The following is a 20,827-nucleotide window of genomic DNA, read 5'->3' on the forward strand; positions in this document are numbered from 1 at the left end:
TGGCACAACTTTTCTATATAGCAAAACATAAAACTGGAATAATTAGCATGTTTCCCACAGACTCTAAAAAAATATTTGCAATGTGTTCCACTTTTATGGATGGGCAGGACTGAAAGCTTTTGAGTTGAGCAATGGATTGATTTACTCTATTTATACCCTGCCTTTCTCCCTAGTGGGGACCCGTAGCAGATTACATTGTTTTCTTCTTCTCCATGTCATCCTCACAACAACCCTGTGGGGTAGGTTAGGCTGAGAATGTGTGACTGGCCAAAGATCACCCAGCCAACTTCCATGACACAGTGGACATTTGAACCCGGTTCTCCCAGATCTTAGTCCAGCATTCTAACTTCTACACAACACTGGAGGGCAACAGTTAAGTAGCCTGTCTCCGCCTTCCCTTCCTCTGCCCAGGCTACTCTGGGTTAAAACAAAAACCAGAGGAAATAATTTATTGAAAATATTTATACCTAGGGCTGGCAGCTCTGGGTTGGGAAATACCTGGAGATTTTCAGGGTGGAGCCTGAGAAGGGCGGAGTTTGGGAGGGGAAGGACTTCAATGGGGTATAATGGCATAGAATCCACCTTCCGAAGCAGCCAGGTGAACTGATCTCTATCATCTGGTGATCAGTTGCAATCCCATGAGATCCCAGCTACTACCTGGGGGTTGGCAACCCTATTTATGCTTTTCCTTTCTAGCTCCAAGGCAGCTCCATCTCAACACTCCGTGCAATTTGGCCTACAAGTTTCCTTTATCAATACCCTTTTGCAGTGTCAAAATTGCTGTTTCAGTTGGCTTCAAAAATCTTTTTAGTGGAATATAGGGCATTTGTAACAGGTGGGCAGGAGGAAAAGACAAGGAAACTGAGGGGAAGATAGTTTTCAGTAAACCTACAGTTCTCAGTTTTCAGTAAACCTACACTTCTCAGATGTGAGAGGAAGTAGGAACTGGGAGAAGGGGATAGTCCTGTGTGAAAGAGATTAGCTTGGATAGCAATAGAGTGGAGACTGGGTTCTCTGATGATGGAGTGTTAAAACAATGCTGTTTCTATATCATAATCCACTGCCCTTACAGGGCACACACTTTCACTCTCCATGCAGGGTTGAAAACAATGGGCTTAGACTGGAATAATCATATGTCCACAAGAAGGTGGTGGATCAGCTACCTTGGTCTGGCATTAAAAATACATTGGGGCTATTTCTGACCCTCTTAATGTCTATTCTGTTATTGACCTTGAACTCTTGAATGCCAACCAATGAAAGCCAACCAAAATAAAAAAAATGGTTAATGAAGCTTCCAAAAGTGTATTACCCATGGTTCAAAAACTAATTCCAACAGGCAATTATTGGTGACAAAAAGGTATGCAGCTTTATTAACAGAGAACAACCCTTTACCCAGTCCAATGACCTTAATAAGATGGGAAGTCGTCTTTTGGAGGCAAGCAAGCCACTCTGTGAAGTCACACCTCCTGTCAGGCCGCTGGGCCTCCTTTTGCAGGCGATTCTTCTCACTGGGGGCCCGAGCTTCACTCTTGTCTGGAGCCCTCTCCTCTCTCTCAGCAGAGAGCTAAGCCAGATTTATTGTCCCATCACCAGGTGCTCATTTTTTACAGTGCTGTGTGGAAGTTAACCCCCTAATGCCCTGAGATTGCTCTCACATGGGGAAGGGCTGCATTGATCACCATCTACCTCCTCATGATTCTTCCGCAGTTTCCACTACAAAAAGATACTCAGATTTGACTTTGATAAGTCTTCCAAGGACAGGCACTCCAGACAGCCATAAAAAAGACAACAGCCTCCCTCTCTTCTTTTAGTGTCTGAAGTTGTTTCAGAAATACTCAACAGGATAATCTGTTTTGCTTTTTTTGATATCACAACAGGACAGAAGAAAAAAGCAGTTTTGTACAATTGTGCATCCTTAAAAGTGTTATACCTTTATTTTTATTTATGTACAGATTTTAATATAAAAAGACACAAGAGGAGCACCCATAATGATTTGTGGTTGATGGAAACCCCTACTCCTTCCCCCATTGGACCCTGCTTTCCTACTCTTGTCCTGGCTCCCCTTGTCCACCCATTTTCCCTCCATCAGTACTGGTTGTGCTTCCTCACCCTCCTACCCCAGTCACCCTCTCACCCAATCTTTCTTTCAGCCCATCCCATTGCCCAACTGCCCATCTGGTTTCTCCTCCCACACTCACTCATTCTTTCAGTTGCTGGCTCTCCCCCCTTCATAGCCCCTGCAGTTTTATCCTCCCCAGTCCTTTTCCCCCAACTCAATTCCTCTTCTTTTTTTCCTTCCTGCAGCTCTGGCAACCAAAACTGCTACCGGAAGTTCTTTTTTATGATATCTGCACATGCTGAGAATCACTATTTGGTTTGTCTGCAATCCTGGGATCCCTCTCCAATTTGCAGAAACAAACCTTAGAAGCATTTATTTCAGATGTATATACCATATATATATAGTATATGTCTATCTATATGAAACTTTAGAGACCCCTTGCATATTTTTATCTGCACATGGGGGCATATTTCCCTATTACTTATATGATACAAAAATTCAAACAATTAAATAAATGTAATTATAGCATTTCTACACATAGTGAGTAACAGAATGTTGCCTCTTTTAATCACAGAGTAAACACCAATTAGACTCCTAATATATAATAAGAATTACTGTGTAACAATCAACAGTGTTTTTCTTTGGTGGCCCATATTTAGGCATTTAACTGTCTCTTAAGGCCTTACAGTAGACGTTGTTGCTGTTATACCTAAAGGCAATGCTCGGAAATTAAATGAGAAAAGATTGCTTGCAAAGCATCCTGAAATATGAAACAGCAGAGACCTCTAGTGGACACCCAACAATTAGCAATGGACCAAATCTGCATCAAGAGTTGATCACATTAGCAACACACTTTCATTAACCAGCTGCAATGGCTAGTATTCTAAAAAACAACTGCCACATTCAAAATATTTCTGGAGCTACCAGCCTTGGAGTAGGCTAAGAATTATTTAACCAGAATTAAAATACTCCATTGTTTACTAATGTAGGAGCCTCATGGTGTAGAGTGGTAAGCTGCAGTACTGCAGTCCAAGCTCTGCTCATGACCTGTGTTCAATCTTGACGGAAGTTGGTTTCAGCTAGCTGGTTCAAGGTTGACTCAGCCTTCCATCCTTCCGAGGTCGGTAAAATGAGTACCCAGCTTGCTGGGGGTAAAGGGAAGATGACTGGGGAAGGCACTGGCAAACCACCCTGTAAACATAGTCTGCCTAGTAAACGTCATGACGTGACAACATTCCATGGGTCAGGAATGACCTGGTACTTGCACAGGGGACCTTTACCTTTTATTCTGGATCAGATCAATGCTCTATCAAGTCCAGCATCGTTGTCATACCTAGTAGCCAACCAGATGCACAGGAAGGCCTACAAACAGTGAGGAGGCAACGTTTCCCTACGTTCTTGCTCCCCAATGCTTGTATTCAGATGGTTATTGCCTCTGAACATGATTCCATTTAGTCACTGTAGGTAGAAGCCAGCATGGTGTAGTGATTAAGAGTGGCAGATCTGGAGAACCAGGTTCGATTCTTCACTCCTCCACGTGAAGCCTGCTGGGTGACTGTGGGCCAATCACAGTTCTCTCAGAACTGTCTCAGCCCATGCGGAGGCAGGCAATTGGGGTTTGATTCTCCACTCCTCCACATGAGTGGCGGAGGCTAATCTGGTGAACTAGATTTGTTTCCCCACTCCTACACATGAATCCTGCTGGGTGACCTTGGGCTAGTCACACACTCTCAGCCCTACCTACTTCACAGGGTGTCTGTTGTGGCGAGGGGAAGGTGATTGTAAGCCGGTTTGATTCTTCCTGCAGTGTTAGAGAAAGTCGGCATATGAAAACCAACTCTTTTTCTACAGGGTTGCCATAAGTCAGATGTGACTTGACAGCAGTTTCCACCACCACAGGTAGAAGCCACTGATAAATGGACCCATCCTCCATGAATTTGTCTGATTCCCTTCTAAAGTCAACGAATCGAGTGGCCATCCGTGCCAATCACTCTTAGTACTTCCGTTTTCTCAGTTCTGAATGTACTTTCCATTGTAAGTTCGAATACTAAAGAGGGAGAGAGTTCTTTCTGTCCCCTTTCTCCACCCTATGCATAATGTTATACGCCTCTGTCATATCCCCATTTGGCCACCTTTTCACTTATAAGCCCCCAGTTCATTAGCCTTCCCTAGGGATGGTGCTCCAGCCCATTGGTTAATTTGGTTGCCCTTTCCTGCACATTTTCCAGCACTATAAATTCCTTTGGGGGGGGGGGCTGTTGAGATAAGGTGACCAGAACTGTAGACCATATTCCAAATGCAGTTACACCAGAGACCATATAAGAGCATCATGATAGCGACCCTTCCCCTAATAATCTCTAGCATAGAATTTACTTGCCCTTTCCACTACTGAGTCAGCATTTTCATTGAGCTATATTCACCATGACCCCCAAGATCTCTTTTCTCTCCAGTCATACCCAGTACATAACTCACGGTATATACTGATAGTGTATTTTCACTCCATTCTGCCTCAGCTTATATTTACAGTTGTTATTGTCATAGCACATAGGGCACTTTACAGTTTCATAAACCAAAAGGAGATAAACCTCTACCCCTGTAGGAATTTACAATCCGAAGCAGACACTGGGAAAAGCAGACATGGGGAGTAAGTTACAAGAGGAGGCAGAGACGGAGGTACACAAACGTATATGCTATTCCCGGCCAATGCTAAAGTGGGGTTCAGACACTGCGGGAGATCCCAAGACAGTTTTCCTCCCGTGCAAGCCTATACAGAGTAAGGGGGTTACCGCACTTTGTATTCCCAGCTGATGTATTAAGAGTTTGAAAATGTTATAAAAAAAACATCGCTTTAAAAGGGTTTTTGGATACCACAGCTTATAAATGGTTGGAAGACGTCTTCACAGCTAAAGGGGCCAAAGTGCGAACAGTATTTTTTATAACATTTCCAAACTCTTAATACATCGCTGGGAATACAAGTGCGGTAACCCCCTGCTATTCTAGTGGGGTAATTCTTTAAGAACACTGTATAAGTCGATTTCACATATCCATAAAATGACAGTCTAGACTTGCACTCTCTAGTAAGCCCACACTTCGCGGACAGGCCCCTTTTACACGTGCTAACTCCGAACTGATACCGCTCACTGATACCGTTAAGGGTTTTCCTCCGATTTTTTAACGGGACCATGTAAAGGATACTCATTGATCTAATCCCTTATTCATGCTTTGTATTAATTTTTATATTAGGTATTGATTTCATAATGTTGGATATGACAAGAACAGATTAATTAAAATAATATTGGGATTAGTTCCGTTAGCAAAACATTGTACAATTTAATTTTAGACGGGAGAGGGAGAGGGGGAAGTCCTTTGATTGTTAAATTAGAATACTATTTGTTTTTTCTCGTTATTATTATTATTATATTGTCTTTATGGATATATTAAATGAAGGAATATAAAAAATTATTATATTATTTTAAAGGGTTTTCCTCTGGGACCACAGGAAAAGTCCACTTAAGTAACCCGCCGTCGTACGCCACCACAGCCGCCAGATTGGTATATGCTAGGAGATGGAAAATGGCTGAGATACCAAATAAATCGGAGTGGATAGAAAAAAAATGATGGAACTAGTTGAAATGGCAAAACTTACAGCGTCAATAAATCAAAAAGACGATAATGAATTTGCAACTGAATGGGAGGCATGGACAAATGACTGTTTGAATGAACTTAACTGTGATATTAAGAAATTTATTTTGATCTAATTCTGATTTGTTGTAGGGGATATGGACGATTTGTTATAATAGAATTAGGCAATAATTACAAAGAGAGCAACAATGATAATAAAGAGATAGAGGAGGGGAGAGGGGAAGTTAAAGAAATATACATTTGATAAGAAAACACTGTTACAATATAATTAATCAATGGCTATGTAGAAAAGGAATATGAAATGATTTTGGGGGGGAAATAAAAAAAAATTATAAATAAAAAAAGTAACCCCCCGCCGCCGCGAGATCCCCGACGCAGAGCACGCTCGCAGGAGCCCCGAGAGCAACACGCACGCGCAGTTCACCCCCGAGCGAGCCTTCGCCCTCCCCGAGCGGGGCGTGGCCAGGGTGGCCTCAGCGCCGGAAGCGCCGGTCAGTTCGCGGCGGAGGCCGGCTGCGGGCGGTTGGGCTGTCGCCTTTGGCCGACGGCGGCCGTTGGGCTCCCGTCATGGCGGCCTGTGGGGTGCCCACGGCGGTAGCGACCACTGCCGAGAGGTCGCTCACCGACGATGAGATGGCGGAGGTGAAAAAGGAAGTAAGAAGCCGTCTTCATTCACCAGTGGGCTGGCGCGGAGAGGAAGTTGGATGGGGGAGGGGCGCAGGGGGAATCTGTGAGGACGCCTGGATGGCACCGAGGACGAAGAGGATATAAACCGAAAGGAGCACCGTTTTTTAAAAGCGTGCTCTGGTGAGGAGGAAGGAAGTAAAGTGCAGATCTGCTTGTCGCAGCACGACTGTCAGGCCTCAGACCCTGAGAGACTCCCGCCCCTTGAAGAGTAGAAAGGGGAAATCCCGCCAGGTGTGGCTTTTCCTGTCGTTGCAGCCCTGCGATGGGGTGAGGAGGGGAGGGAAGCTGCACCTGGTGAAATTCTGCCTTTTATGGAACTGTTAAGAGGCCGAGAGGAGGGGCCATTCAAAGCTGCTTCCTGGTCCGTTGTGCTTCTTCTGCTTCATTACTTTATTTCTTTGTCTCCTAAGAGAGGCCGGGACCTCCTTGGCAGTTCCAGGGTTAATCTATTATAGCAAAGCAAAATAGAAGTCATTAAGGACTGAGGACCTGAGCTCACCGGACCTGGAACAAATACTGTTAGTCCTTACAGTGCCACTGGACTTCTGTTTTATTTTGGGAGTTCTGACCCTGGCATCTATGGTTGAAGGCTGTAGTAGCGACAGTAGCGGGCTATTTGCTATAGTGTAGATAGGTTCACATAGTCGTGTTGGGTTCAACAGTTGGGGAAGAAGCCACTTGTATGTGTTACTGGTGGAGGGGTTTGTCCCGGTCTTTGCACTCCTTTTTTTCTCTGCCTCCTCCTCCAGCCTCTCGTTCTAGATAATAGGTGAATAAAGAAAGGATCGTATAGGGAGAGGAGATGATTGAGGGAGTCATGAATGCCCGCTTGCTGTTTTAGGATCACTGAGAGTTAGTTGCACTCTCACAAAAAACACTGTACCCAGCAATATTCTCAAGAACATAGGAAGAAGGGGATTTATTTTAGGAAAATCCCTTTTTCCACAACACAGGAGTGGAGGCTGAAGGCTTGTTAGGCTTGGAAAAGCATCAGAGGGAGAAGTTCATCAAATTGCATAGTTTCTGCTCCAGCTTACACATTTCTATGTAGGAGTTTCTCCTAGAGCGCTGATAGGAAATCCCCTATTTGTAGCTGAGTTCTGTCAGCCATGAGTCACTGAAAGCAGTTTTTGGCTTATAGTAGTTACCTCTTCCTCCTCCTCCTCTGCCTACTGAAGAGAAATTGTACATAGGCCTTAAATTATAAATCCAAGTCCATAGTGATATTATGTATTTGTTACTAATGGCTGTATTGTGATCTTGCTCCGAGAATGACGGAGCTGATGTCACATTCTCTGGAAAAATTGCATTTCTTCCCTGCTTCCCCAGTTTTAAGTACTCATTGGTTCTTCACCTTAATTGAAAATAATTTTTGAATTTTCATTGTAGGTTTACTTAGCTTTACAGACTTCTGTTCATAACACACATCTGTAAAATAGACAGATCTTGGTATGACTTGAAAACCAGGAGGAGTATTCAAAGCTGTAATTTTCAGGCTAAGTGTCAATCTTTTATGTCAAACCTGTAAGTTTGGTGAGTTATTCTTAAAGTTGCTCTTGAACCCTAGCACCTAAGACTAGAATGCCTACTTCCATGAATTTGCCTGTGTCATGAGATCGTCCAGTGAGGCTTTGCTCTGTGTACTACCTTTTTCAGATTAGGCTAATGGTAATAACAGTACTGCCCCGTGGCGCAGAGTGGTAAGCTGCACTATTGCAGTCAAAGCTCTGCTCTGGCCCTGAGTTCGATCCCAACTGAAGTCGGTTTCAGGTAGCCGGCTCAAGGTTGACTCAGCCTTCCATCCTTCTGAGATCAGTAAAATAAGTACCCAGCTTGCTGGGGGTAAAGTGTAGATGACTGGGGAAAGCAATGGCAAACCACCCTGTAAACATAGTCTGCCTAGTAAACGTCATGACGTGACATCCCCCCCATGGGTCAGTAATGACCCGGTGCTTGCACCTTTACCTTTAATAACAAAACAGTGCCTTTTCTGCTGTGGTGTTTCCTTATTGAACTTTTTCCATATGCAGTCTTTGGGACCTTCTAGGAAAATGGCCAAATATATTTTTTTTGTTTTATGGAGGGAACTGCATAACTTTTATGGAATTTTATAACAGCTGTAATTCTCTTGGAGTTCTGGTTAAAGAAGAAGAAGAGTTGGCTTTTATATGCCAACTTTTGTATCAGATTCTGCTGGTCTTTGACAGTAAATAAATTTGAATTTGATATATGCTGACTTTCTGTACTACTTAAGGAAGAATCAAAACGGCTTACAATCACCGTCCCTTCCCCTCCTCACAACAGACATCCTGTGAGGTAGGTGGGGCTGAGAGAGTGTGACTATCCCAATGTCACCCAGCTGGCTTCATGTGTAGGAGTGGGGAAACCAACACGGTTCTCCAGATCAGAGTCCACTACTTCAAACCACCGCTCTTAACCACCACACCACGCTGGCTCTCCCTGTTAATTCTCTTGGTCCTCTCAGCCACTTACAGTACCATCTTTCACGGTGGTCTTTTGGAATACATTTCTGGGTGGATACTGGGAGGCACCATTTGCGGTGGTTTTGGTCCTACCTAAAAGGTGGATTTCAGAGTGTGGTGCTAGGGATTGCTGCTCAGCCCCTTGACCTATGGCTTCTGATAAGTTTCAATCTCATCTCCAACTAAAGAAAGGGCCTTTTCAGTCATGGCACCAAAACTTTGGAACTCCCTCCCAGGGAGATTGGTCTGTCTCCCTCTATTGTATTCTGCCAGCAAAGACTTTTTTATTTTGTCTGGCATTCCCTCACTGACTCTTATTGGCCCTCCTTTCTGTTTGTGTGTTTCTATGTGTTTGAATTTAGGTCTTATTTTATTGCTTTACATATTTTATATATATTTGTATTTAAAATGATTGAAGCATTTTAATATTTGACATGTTTTAATGGATACCAGCTTGGGAACCCTGAATTGGGTGGAAAGGCAGCCAGCAATATTGTGACTAAATAAAATATAAATGATGCAAACCTGTCTTATTGTTAAAAACAGACGACAAAATCTAATGGTATGATCTTTGTCATACAGGATAGCCTTTATAATGTGCTCAGAATAGTATAATCAGTACTGTGCTTTCCCGTATATTCTGCTCTTTAACAGAAGCTCAGGCTGAGTAGAAGTGTAAAATATATGTTAAATTGCCAGCATGGTGTAGTGGTTAAGAGCAGTGGACTCTAATCTGGAGAACCGGGTTTGATTCCCCACTCCTCCACATGAGAAGCAAACTCTAATCTGCTGAACCAGGTTTGTTTCCACATGAAGCCTGCTGGGTGACCTTGGGCTAGTTACAGTTCGCAGAACTCTCAGCCCTACCTACCTCACAAGGTGTCTGTTGTGGGAAGAGGAAGGGAAGGTAATTGTAAGCTGGTTTGAGACTCCTTAAAGATAGAGAAAATCGGGGTATAAAAATCAACTCTTCTTATATGCTCAACCATTGAATGTCAGACAAAGGAAAAGCTGTACAGTGCTTTTAAAATATGCTTAGAATAGGACCCTTAAGAATGTTGAGCAATTACTAAAAATAAATATCTGTATGTCCTTTAAGTTTGGACTGGGTATGATTTTCCTGGGAGGATCCTGTTGATGTTTTTGATCAAAAGGAGAGGTAGAGAAAGATCTGGTTTTCAAGCAGAGTCAAAACTATAGAAGTTAAGATTGGCACATTAACTTTTCCCTGATAGGTGGTAGGAGGCTAATGTAAATGGTGGCAAGTGTTTAATGTACTTTTGGTTAGCCACTTTCTGTGGAACTTGCTCTTCCAGTTTCAACTGCTGCAGCTTCCAATAGTATTTTTAATTGTCCTGCAAACTGTTCATCAGTGTTGGTTCTTGAGGCTACAAAGGTTTGAGTAATGACTGTCATGTCTGAATTAGGGAAAGAAGGTTACAGATGTTTCTGAGCATTAGTGTGACTTGAGAGTCAGTGTGCAGTAAAGAATCCAGGAGTTTACCAAGGTTACACCTCGGTGAATGCAGGAGACCAAACTCCATGTCTCCAGGCCTTCTAAACACACATTAGTGGATTTCAATTTCCAGTCCCTGATATAGCCACTCCTGTTACACAGAACTTTGAACAAATGACAAGAATAAATGAGAAAAAGAGCACAGCGTGAACAAAATGACAACTTTTAGCTCATTATGCATTCTAACAGTGGGAATACTGCTGGTCTAGTTCAGTGGTGTTCAGGCTGTTTCTCTTCTGAACCTTATCAGAATTCCTCAGTTAGAATATCAGTAATGGTGCCCTAGAATCTCTGAAAGATCTAATTATGGATCTTTCTATGCAATGTGTGGCTGTAAAGGAGAGTTCCAGGGTATACTTTTCATTTACACAGGGCAAAGATGAGGCCAATTATATCTGAACATTGTCCCATAATATGTTCAGTAACTCTTGGAGGCTGTGAGGCATTTATTTAGTGTGTGTGTTTTTTTAATGAACAGGTTACTGTGGTAAATGTTCCCTGAAATCAAAAAGTTTTAAAACTTGATCATTTGGTAATCAACAAATTAATAATTGTTTCAGGGTTATGATGAAAAAGGAAATTCTCTAATAAACAAAATACATGCCAGATGAATCAGGATGAAGTAGTAGCCCAGGTTGTCCTAGGCATTAGCTTCCTGCCTGTTGTGTTCGTATTTCCTGATTCTATAATGATCACAGAAAAGACAGCTTCAGAGTACAATATTGAAGCATTTGAATTTTAGCTCTAAGGACAACTGGATAAAATGAGGCTGTGCAGCAAGCAGTGTAAAAGAAAGCAAGCCATGGCTTGTTTTCCATCACATTAGTTGTCTCATAACTTAGATTTATACATCTAATTTTGAACTTGGCCCCATAGTGTGGGTTTTAAAAGTCTGGGAACATCCAGGTTTTCAGAAATATCCCAAAATGTTCTTTTAAGGTGTGGGGTGGGGGGTTAAAACTGAATTAGAGAAGTGATGTGTGCACAAGCACAAACATTACAACTCATTCAAAAAAGCTGAACAAGGTCTCACAAGAACTTATAGGCTACCTGGCTGAAAATGGCTCAGAGCAGAAAACCTGTCCTGTGTGGTTTTCAGCTCCAAGCCTTCCTGCCACTGGCCAAATGATGGGGAGTGGGTGGGTCTGGGCCTGGAACAGAAAGCATATCCTGCATGCTTTCCTTTCGGATTCTTCCCCCTTAACCACTTGGCTTGCAATGGCTGCCTCTGGGCGGGAGCTTGGACTAGAAAGAGCAGCCTCAAGGCCAGCTTCCCCCCCCCCCCCTTATATGGCTGCTTATTGCAGTGGGGGCACAACACTGGTTTAACTTTATTAACTTTAACTTTATTAAGCTCAGTCACCCCAGAAATAAAATGTGTTTGGAGGGATATTTTAAAAATGGAATGTATTCTAGAGAAAATGCAGTTTCCTGGTTCTGTTTGGTTTGCAAGTAAGTATTTGCGAGAACATGCCACACTCCCCTATCTGCCTACTCACCCCATGACTCCCCCTCCATACTTCTGTAGATCTATGCGAAATACTTGGCTGAGCAATTGTGCTGTTCCCGTAAAACCATACAACATATGGCATTTTGGGCAGGGTACACATGCAAGGCACTCTTTTTTTTAGGTTACCTGCCAGTAGCTCAGTGGACAGAAGTGAGAGTGAGAGAGCCATACACAGCCATACATAGCCCTGTGAAAACCCTCTGGCAGCTATATGCACCCCTCTATCCCAAGGGCAGTGTTTGATATCACAGTGAATGTTTGAGACATGGGCACTGGGGTCATGTATGAACATTGACAATTCCAAATCAGTTTTCATCATTCCATGGTCTACAGCAGGGGTGGGGAACCTTTTTCCTGCCAAGGGCCATTTGCACATTTATAACATCATTCGGGGGCCATATCAGGTGTAGATCTCCGAGTGGGGGGGGGAGAGGCTAGGGTTGCCAGGTCTCCGGCCACCACCTGGAGGTTGGTAACCCCAGGGAAGGCCTAGAGGGCGTCCCCGCTCCCCCGGTCCTCCCTGCTCCCAGGCGGGAGGGCAGCCAGCGGTGGGCCCGAGCAAACGAGGCGCCATGGGGGCGCAGTCCGTGGTCAGTTGGCAAGGGAGGAAGGAAGGAAAACAGAGAAAGAGGAAAAGGGAGAGAGGGAGAAAGAAATGGAAAGAGGGGGAGAAAGAAAATGACCGAGGGAGACAGACAAAGAAAGAGACAGAAAGAGAGGGAGAGAGAAAAGCCTCCCCACCCCTACACACCCACACGCCGGCCCAACACGACCTGGCCCAAGGCTCCATGCCCTCCCCCCCCCCCAGAGTCCACAAAAGGCCCCCCGAAACCCGATCAGCTCCTGCGCCCATGCTGTGCCGCCGGGAGCTGTGGGCCTCTTTTCCCCCTCCCTCTCGCTGCTCAACAGCCGACAGGCAGCGAGAGGGGCTTACAGTGTGCCCTGGTGGCTACAGGGGGCAGCCTTGGGGGAAGCATCCCTCCTCCTCCTCTCGCCGACTAACAGCCGTCAGTTGGTAAGAGGAGGTCCAAAGGGCGCCGGAGCGCACCTGCAAGCCGTGGCCCCAGGAACACCCTCAGGGAGGGCTGCCCTGCCTTGCCCCTCCGCGGCAGGGCCCTGGAGCTCCCGAGGGCCACAAAAAATCTCCTCGGGGGCCGCATATGGCCCCCGGGCCTGAGGTTCCCCATCCCTGGTCTAGTTTCATTTTGGCAGCTTTTTCTGCATGGGCTGGTATCTGTAATTTTTGAATGTTAACGAAGTTCATCAGGCATTATTAGATTTTGTGGATTCTTAAAACAATACAAGAAAATGTTGAAATTCATGACATTTTAGACACTTCAGCATTTCCATCCCCATTTCCCTCAGAATTAGGCTGTGCAGGCAGCTGGCATAGCATTTCTTATCTTTTCACATGTTGATAAGCACCAACTGTTAGGCATTCACTGTGACAATATATGCCTGATTAGCTGAAAATAATTGTGAGCTCAGGAGTTTAGGCAAAATGTTTAAATACAAGGCTGAAACCAAAACTCTGAAAGTAGGGATTCTATTCAGCACTGTGACTGTGTAACAAAACTAAATCTGTAAAACCTGGTCCTATCTGTGCAGCCAAAGCAAAATAGCAAATTAAGGCCTAGTTGATCTGGAATACTTTCATGACATTAAGCAATGGCAAGTTCATTGGTTATTCATACAGTTTACTATAAATTTACAATAAGTAGTGGTGGTTGTATGGTTCTAGTCTCTCCTCAAGAGAGAGAGAGACCTAGACCTCCTTTATTTTGGGCCTGTAATTTCCCACTACTCAGGCTTTTCTCCTCCAGCCTGCATCGTTCTGGGCAGGGAAGAGCCACACAGGGACGAGCCTCACACCTTTGCTTAAGAAATATAAACAAGTTTATTGGTTTCTGAGAGAGCAAAAAAGAAAATAAGCTCTCACACCGTTACAGGCAATTTAAAAGGAAAATAACAAACGCAAAGCAACTAGCAATCTACTCTACTTACAACGCAGAGCTGGGCTGTTACCGCACTTGTATTCCCAGCGATGTATTAAGAGTTTGAAAACATTATAAAAAATACTATTCGCACTTTGTTTGGCCCCTTTAGCTGTGAAGACGTCTTCCAACCATTTATAAGCCGTGGAATCCAAAAACCCTTTTAAAGCGATGTTTTTTATAACTTTTTCAAACTCTTAATACATCGCTGGGAATACAAAGTGCGGGAACCCCCCTGGTCTTATTCCTTCTTACTATCAGTCACTGTAAAACAAACAGAATCCCGAACCAGGACCCCTCCCCCTGGAGCAACCTCCCTTTTTCAGTTAACTGCCGACCTTGGTTTCCTGCCTCCTCATTAGTTTCACCTGTTCTCAAAACTATCCCAGCTGTAATTCCTGGGGGGTGAAACTCTCAAGGCTGGATTGCTCCATGGCTTCCTTACAGTGGTATGTAACGCAAACAGATGCGTAGTGGAAAAAATTTCTAGTGCTTTATTTTTCTGTGGAAAACTTTGCCACGTCGTTTTGTAAAACTAGTAACAATGAATGGACGCCATTGCCAAAATAATATTGGGCAATCTTGGCAGTTTCAAAGTTGCTGTGTTTTTCAGATAATTATCCCCAGCAATTGTACGATTAAGAACATTTATGTTGATATATATATTGGGGCAGGATAAAGTTATGAATACTCATAGTAATCCAAATTAAAAATCACGTTATAAATTCACCTGATTACCTTTGCAGGTCAAATCAAATCCCAAGCTAGGATTCTTATTTCTATGCCTCCTCTCACAGGGTGGAAGAGAGATGAGTAGTGTAAGTAATGGTACCCAGAAGGACAGTGAAACTGACTTGCTCCAGTGACCTCCATGGAAAAGAATTAAAGTCTGTCGAAACAGCTGAGTGGACAGCCACATCCATGGCTTCTCCTGCACAGTGCTTTGCGTGTGCTAAAATTAGTGTTAACAGTCCTAATGCTTAAGCTTTCCTCCTCCCTTAAATTTTTAGAAGTATTATTCTAATTAAAATAATTTAGACATAAATTGTTGAATTGCACTAAAATTTAAACTGTACTTGATTTATTTATTTCCTAATAAAATATTTCAGTTCAAGTATTTGTTGCTGTTGGGACATAAAAATAACACAGGGTGGTTTAATTTTGTTTATTAAACATGCCAAAATAAACATGTTAAATTGGATCATGCTCTATTTCGGGTATCAGATAATTTTTATGGAAAATCCACATCCCTGGATATAAAATATTTCAGCGTATGGCATTATTGTAATACTTAGTATTTTGGGTGTGTTTTTCCTCACTGCTCAATATGCTTAACTTGCATTTTCATACTCTTTAAAGGGAATTATGAGGTAGACCACCCAGTGAATTCCTGGTTGAACTAAGATTTGAACTGTAGATTTGCTCTGTGAACTAAGCACAGCACTGTGCCAATTCCTAAATGGAACAACTTATCAAGTTTTGCATATTTTTTTAATATTGTAGTTACTATTCATATTAGTCTGAAATAAAAACAATATGATACAAGTTTTGCAAACTTTGTCTTATCTTTATTCCAGGTCTTAGAACAATTGCGGCGCTATCTGTGTGAGAAAATAATTGCAGAAAGGCACTTTGATTATCTGCGTTCAAAAAAAATACTCAGTCGAGAGGACACTGAAGAAATCTCTTGCCGAGCCTCAAGCAGGAAAAAGGCTGGGAAGCTGCTGGATTACTTAGCAGAACATCCAAAAGGACTAGATGCTTTGATAGAATCTATTCGATTAGAAAGAACACAGAATTTCCTGTTACAAAAGATAACTGATGCCATCTTGAAAGCAAAAAATGAAAAACTTGAAGGTCTTAAAGGTAATAACTCGGAATTACTCATTTATTCCAAAAACCTTTGTAAAAATTAGTAAACTTGCAGCTGAATTTCTTGCAGAAAAAAGGCTGCATAAATTCAGGTAAGTAAATAGAAAAGCAGCCAAATTTTGCCTTCAGTTGCAATGATTTTAGTATTCTTTATGCATAGGGTTAAAAAACTGAGGATGTTAGCTAGTGACCAAGCTGTAAATTTCTGGGAGTCTAGATACTTTAAAAACTATTTTGAAGATTTGCATGTACGTTTTTTTTGGGGGGGGGGGAATGTTTGTTCAAAAGTTGGAGAGCTCTCCTATGACTCAACCTGCTCAAATGTATAGACAGCCTTTTGAGATTATTTTAAACTCATTTATTTGTCTTGGAAGAAAGAAATCTTGGCACAAATTGCGTTCTGCTAGTTTAACAAATCTTGACATTGACAACAGAATAGCACTGTTGTTTGCATTATATATATGTCATAACATCTCAGTTTAAGGAAAACAGAAAATTTGCTGTATGCGTTTATTCTCCATTGGTGCAATAGCAAGATGCTTAAAAAAAAAAACACCTGTATTTCTTTATGCCCATGAATGTGTGTACTTCATCTGTAAGTTAAAATCTTCGTTTACTATGTCAGCACTCGAAAGGGTGAATGGGCTTCTTTTTTTAAAAAAAATGTGTGTGCTACTTTCTCATATACGAAAATCAGACAAAGGTTTCTGAGTTTAAACACAGGAAAATGGACAGTAAATTGCCATTGATCTAAAGGCTTGTGCACATTAGTTTTTTTGGTTATTTTTCCTTGTAGAACACCTAGATCTCAAATACAAAGTTAGGTAAGTCGAGCAGGAGATTGCATTCTGAAATGCAGGCCACATTATTCATTTCAAAAGTTAATGTGTACAGCTTGGTCCCATGCTTGCTTCCTCCCAGGTAAATCTGCGTAAGATTGTGATCTTACATGCTTTTTATCACTTATAAAAAAGCAAGTGATTGTTCTCCAGTTCATTGGATCAATAGCGTTTGTACTTGAGAAAATACATTTTTCAGTTAATACCATTAAGGTAGAGAATTTTCTTCTGTTGAAGTGGCTAAGCCTAAATAAAGTGTTATTCACATTTGGTACTACTTAAATAGCCACCACAACAATTTTACAATTGATAATAAATGTTAAAAGCTGCCATGATTTCATGCAATTAATTATTTTGGTGACAAGTGTTTCTGCCCCGTAACTTCACCTACATTCATCCTCTGCACACACACACAAAAAGAGTGGCGTAGAGGTTAGCGTCAGACTGGAATACAGGAGATCCAAGTTCAAATCCCCATGCTGCCACAAAAGCTCACTGGGTGGTTTTGGGTCGGTCACTGTAACCTGCTCTACAGGGTTGTTGTGAGAATAAAGTGGAGGAGGTGAGAATGATGCTGTAAACTGCTTTGGGTCCCTACTATAGAGAAAAGCAGGGTATAAATACTTAAGAGGAGCTATCATAGTTCCCCTGCTGTGTGTGTTTGCTTCCACTTCCTGTGTGCAAAGTAAGTAGCAGTAGTGTACTAGCCCGACCCTTCGCCCCTGCAAGCTGATCCCAAATTTCTTTGCCACCATTGCTTCCCTTGAACCTCTCTGTTTTTGCCAAGCCTAACTAATTGTAACTGCTTTTATGGACCCAGTAAATGGCAATGTGCTCATACTTACTATGGAGCACTGCATATGTCCAGCCAATACACGCAATTAGATTTGATACCGTTTCAAGTTTTAAAGGTTTAATAGCAACTTAAATTCCAGTTTCTATCCAAAGCTACTACACATTTGCATTTCAGGATGAAACTACTGTGGCTGTCCAGGAATAAGAAATTTAAGTCACTGAAGTGCACACTGCCAAGTTTAAATAATTAGTTGAAATTGAATTAAAACTTGATCTTCCACAATATTGATGGGATTTGAATATTAAGTTTTGGAACCTATTTTGTATGTCAGTGAAATTGATAGCTTTGCATGCTTCATATTCCCATAATGATGATAATGATAAAATTCTTTGTTAATTTGTTAACTCATACTCAAGAGAAATTCTTCTCCTGCAATATACTCACAGTGTGTAAGCACATTGACTTCAAAGGACATAGGCTGTTACCACACCAAGCACTTACCGCATATTATCCTTGTGGTTGATCTCTGAGGTTTGGCAGCACATTCAAAATACCTGTTCCCATTGTCGGCCCTTTCACCATGGTATTCCTTCTACCTGAGAACCTTTCCATACTTTCCTGCTTTTGGGGAATCATGGCATTGTTTGTGACGTTGCAGGACGCTCCCCTCTCCTTCCCTCCTTTTTCTGTTTTTGTTTTGCGTGTGTTCTAACAATGGCGCGATGCTGCGCTATGATTGGCTGCGTCTGACTGGGGTGTGTCCCTTCTTTTAAAGTAACATTTCCTTGAAACGCCATCTCAGGAATAAACTAATGTGTTTTGTCTTGCACCCGTGCATGGTGGGTGCTGTAGAGCCGGCACAAAGGTCACAGAGGCAGTGAAACGCCACCAGAGGACAACACAGGATTGGTGGGGCTTTCCATGAAGGGAAGTCAGGCGCTCCAAAGCAGCTCCACATGGGGCTGCCGAGAAACAATAATAATTCTGCAGCTCTCAAGGGAAGGGGGAAGAGTTAGGGCAACGCTCCAATGATCCTCTGCTAGTCCCAGTTCATTAAAATCAGGACCCGGCACAATTCAAGGATGGTTGGGGGATCGTCCAATGCTCCAACATTAGTCCAAGTGCATTTAAAAAAAAATTAAATAGCACAGAAAATGGCCACGGAGGGAAAGAGGAGAGGCGGGGACAGTGGGTGTGGACAACAGAGGTGTGGAGAAATAAATAGCATCTCAGTCTTGTCTGCACCTCAAGGGAAGCCGTCTGGGAAATGGAGAAAGGGAAAATATCGTCCTGTAAGCATTTGCAGAAACCACTACGATTAAACGACTGGAAAACAGTTCCACCCCCAAAGAGTGGGGGGAATGTGAACATGAATAAATAAAAGTATCTTTAAATGTTTCAAAAAGTTGGTGCGGTAATGACCTTGGAATGGTATAACTCTGCTTAGAATTGCACTGAAATTACTTGTTAGAGCCTCAGAAATTATGGGTTTTAAGACAAATGGCCAGCTAAAAATCCCACAGTCCTAAAACTGATGTATGTTGAGCTATATGTACTGTAGGATTTCTGAAGGTGCTTTTTTGATGCACTCAACAAGTCATTCCTTCAAGGAGAATGCTAGTGAATTTAGAGAAGATATGGTTGGCAAAAAAAGTGAATGTTGGCCAGCGGTTCCCAATGTGGGGCACAGGCCCCACAGGGGGCAATTTGAAAGCTTGTTTAGACCAGGTTAATGGTCTTTTAAGACTTCCTCCACGTGAATAGTTCACTTTTTGAATAATAAGAATTATATGTAACCGGGCGGGGGGATCAGAATTTTAGAGATGCTTAGGTGGGGCATGGCCAAAAAAAGGTTGGGAACCATGTGTATTCTTAAGAACCACTATGAAATTGATCTGAATGTATGTAAAGATTTTAATGTTTACATTTAAGTTTGCAATCTTGCAAGTAAAAATCAATTTTGGAAGAAGATTGCTTGCTAGGTGATCCATATTATGCCAACATTTAGTATTTTTATTACTTTTTAAGCACTATGTTAATTGTATGCAAATCTGATTTATTTCTTTTACAGAGTTGAGCTGTAGCAACTGCAGGCCTTCGTTACGTGAACAAACAAACAACCTCTCTAGGTCACAGTCAAATGAATCTAATTTCTTTGAAAAACAAAAAGACCAAGAATGTACCCACCTTCCTCATCCAGAAATGTTTAGTACATCTGCTTTTGTGTCAGCTGCTTCTCTTTGTTCAATGAATTTACCCATTACTGAAGTTGGAAATGCAGAAAACTCAGTTTTTTCAGCTGTCCTTCCTGGACCGGGAGAGCCTGGAGCACCACCTCTTCCACCCCAGTTGCAAAATGAACAAGAGGAGATATGTTCCACTTCCAGTGAGAATCACTTCCTGCCTTTGAGATCCCGCTCACTTCTTCCACAGTGAACTATAAGGTTCCTTGATGAATCTTAAATGGTAATAACGCTGCACCGAATGTCTTATACAGTTTCACAAAAAAAGATGTTTTTAAACTGTGAAATAACAATTGTTTAAGAATGCTGAGGATAATCTGCTTTGAAAATAATTCATTGAACCTGATAAATAGTTTAGGAGGTGAAGCAAAGCTGCATATTTTCTCTGACATCATAGCACAGTTGTTTATTCTGCTTTGATTATTGCCACTTAAATGCCTTTAAAGGGACTTCTTTTTTATTCAGATAGGGAAAATGATGTTCAGGCTATTTAAAAATAATTTACATTACAGGGTTTTTCAGCTTTCTTACAAAAAGGACATTACTCCTCTTAACAGTAGATGTTTAATCTGATAATTTGAAGCACTTGCCCAAACATATTAACTCCTGACCGCCTCCTAGATGTTTCCCTAGTGGATATTATTCAAGTGCCATAAGGAGGAATTTTTAGCACAGAAGGAAATCTATAGATTTCTTACCTCACTGTTACTGGCTTACATTGGAAGTAAGTTTTCACTTGTGCCTTATTCATGTATGCAAATTAAGTTGTCTGGAAACCACACATGAATTTGCTGCAGAAAAGGTAAGAGATTGATATTTGCTTGATTAGCAATGGGCAGAGATAAAGAAAAGAAACCCAGCAGCTGTGGCAGGCATCTTCAGAGGAGTAACACTGTCCTTCAGAGTTACTCCTCTGAAGATGCCTGCCACAGCTGCTGACGAAACGTCAGGAAAGAAAATACCAAGACCTCAGTCACACTGCCCAGATAACCTACAAGAACCAATCTCCCTCAGTCATCTGGAGGAGTTCCTTGTGGCCAGGTCACAGAAAAAGGGGCGGGCATTGGGGCGGGAACTTCTATTACTGTAAAGCAGCTTATAGGATTTGCTTTGGTTCATTTTATGAAAAGTTTTCTAATTATCTTTCCACAGTAGTGAGAAGGGGTGTGAGACTTAGCTTATATGT

At 42.2% G+C, this 20,827-nt stretch overlaps 1 protein-coding gene across 1 annotated transcript; it reads left to right on the forward strand.

Annotated features, from left to right (window-relative positions):
- Nucleotides 1-6,268: 6,268 nt before the first annotated feature.
- On the forward strand, nt 6,269-19,865 carry BCL10 (BCL10 immune signaling adaptor). Its single transcript, XM_056845121.1, has 3 exons — nt 6,269-6,355; nt 15,469-15,757; nt 19,470-19,865. The coding sequence occupies exons 1-3, from the start codon at nt 6,269-6,271 to the stop codon at nt 19,832-19,834; spliced, it is 741 nt and encodes a 246-aa protein (XP_056701099.1). The 3' UTR covers nt 19,835-19,865.
- The last annotated feature ends 962 nt before the right edge of the window (nt 19,866-20,827 follow it).

Source organism: Euleptes europaea, chromosome 2 (assembly GCF_029931775.1).
Source record: "Euleptes europaea isolate rEulEur1 chromosome 2, rEulEur1.hap1, whole genome shotgun sequence".
In the NCBI taxonomy this organism is placed as follows: Eukaryota; Metazoa; Chordata; class Lepidosauria; order Squamata; family Sphaerodactylidae; genus Euleptes; species Euleptes europaea.

Coding starts and splice junctions, on each gene's coding strand:
- BCL10 (XM_056845121.1), top strand. CDS start 6,269: ATGGCGGCCTGTGGGGTGCCCACGGCGGTAGCGACCACTGCCGAGAGG. Junction 6,356..15,468: donor TGGCGGAGGTGAAAAAGGAA/GTAAGAAGCCGT, acceptor TCTTTATTCCAG/GTCTTAGAACAATTGCGGCG. Junction 15,758..19,469: donor AAAACTTGAAGGTCTTAAAG/GTAATAACTCGG, acceptor TTTCTTTTACAG/AGTTGAGCTGTAGCAACTGC.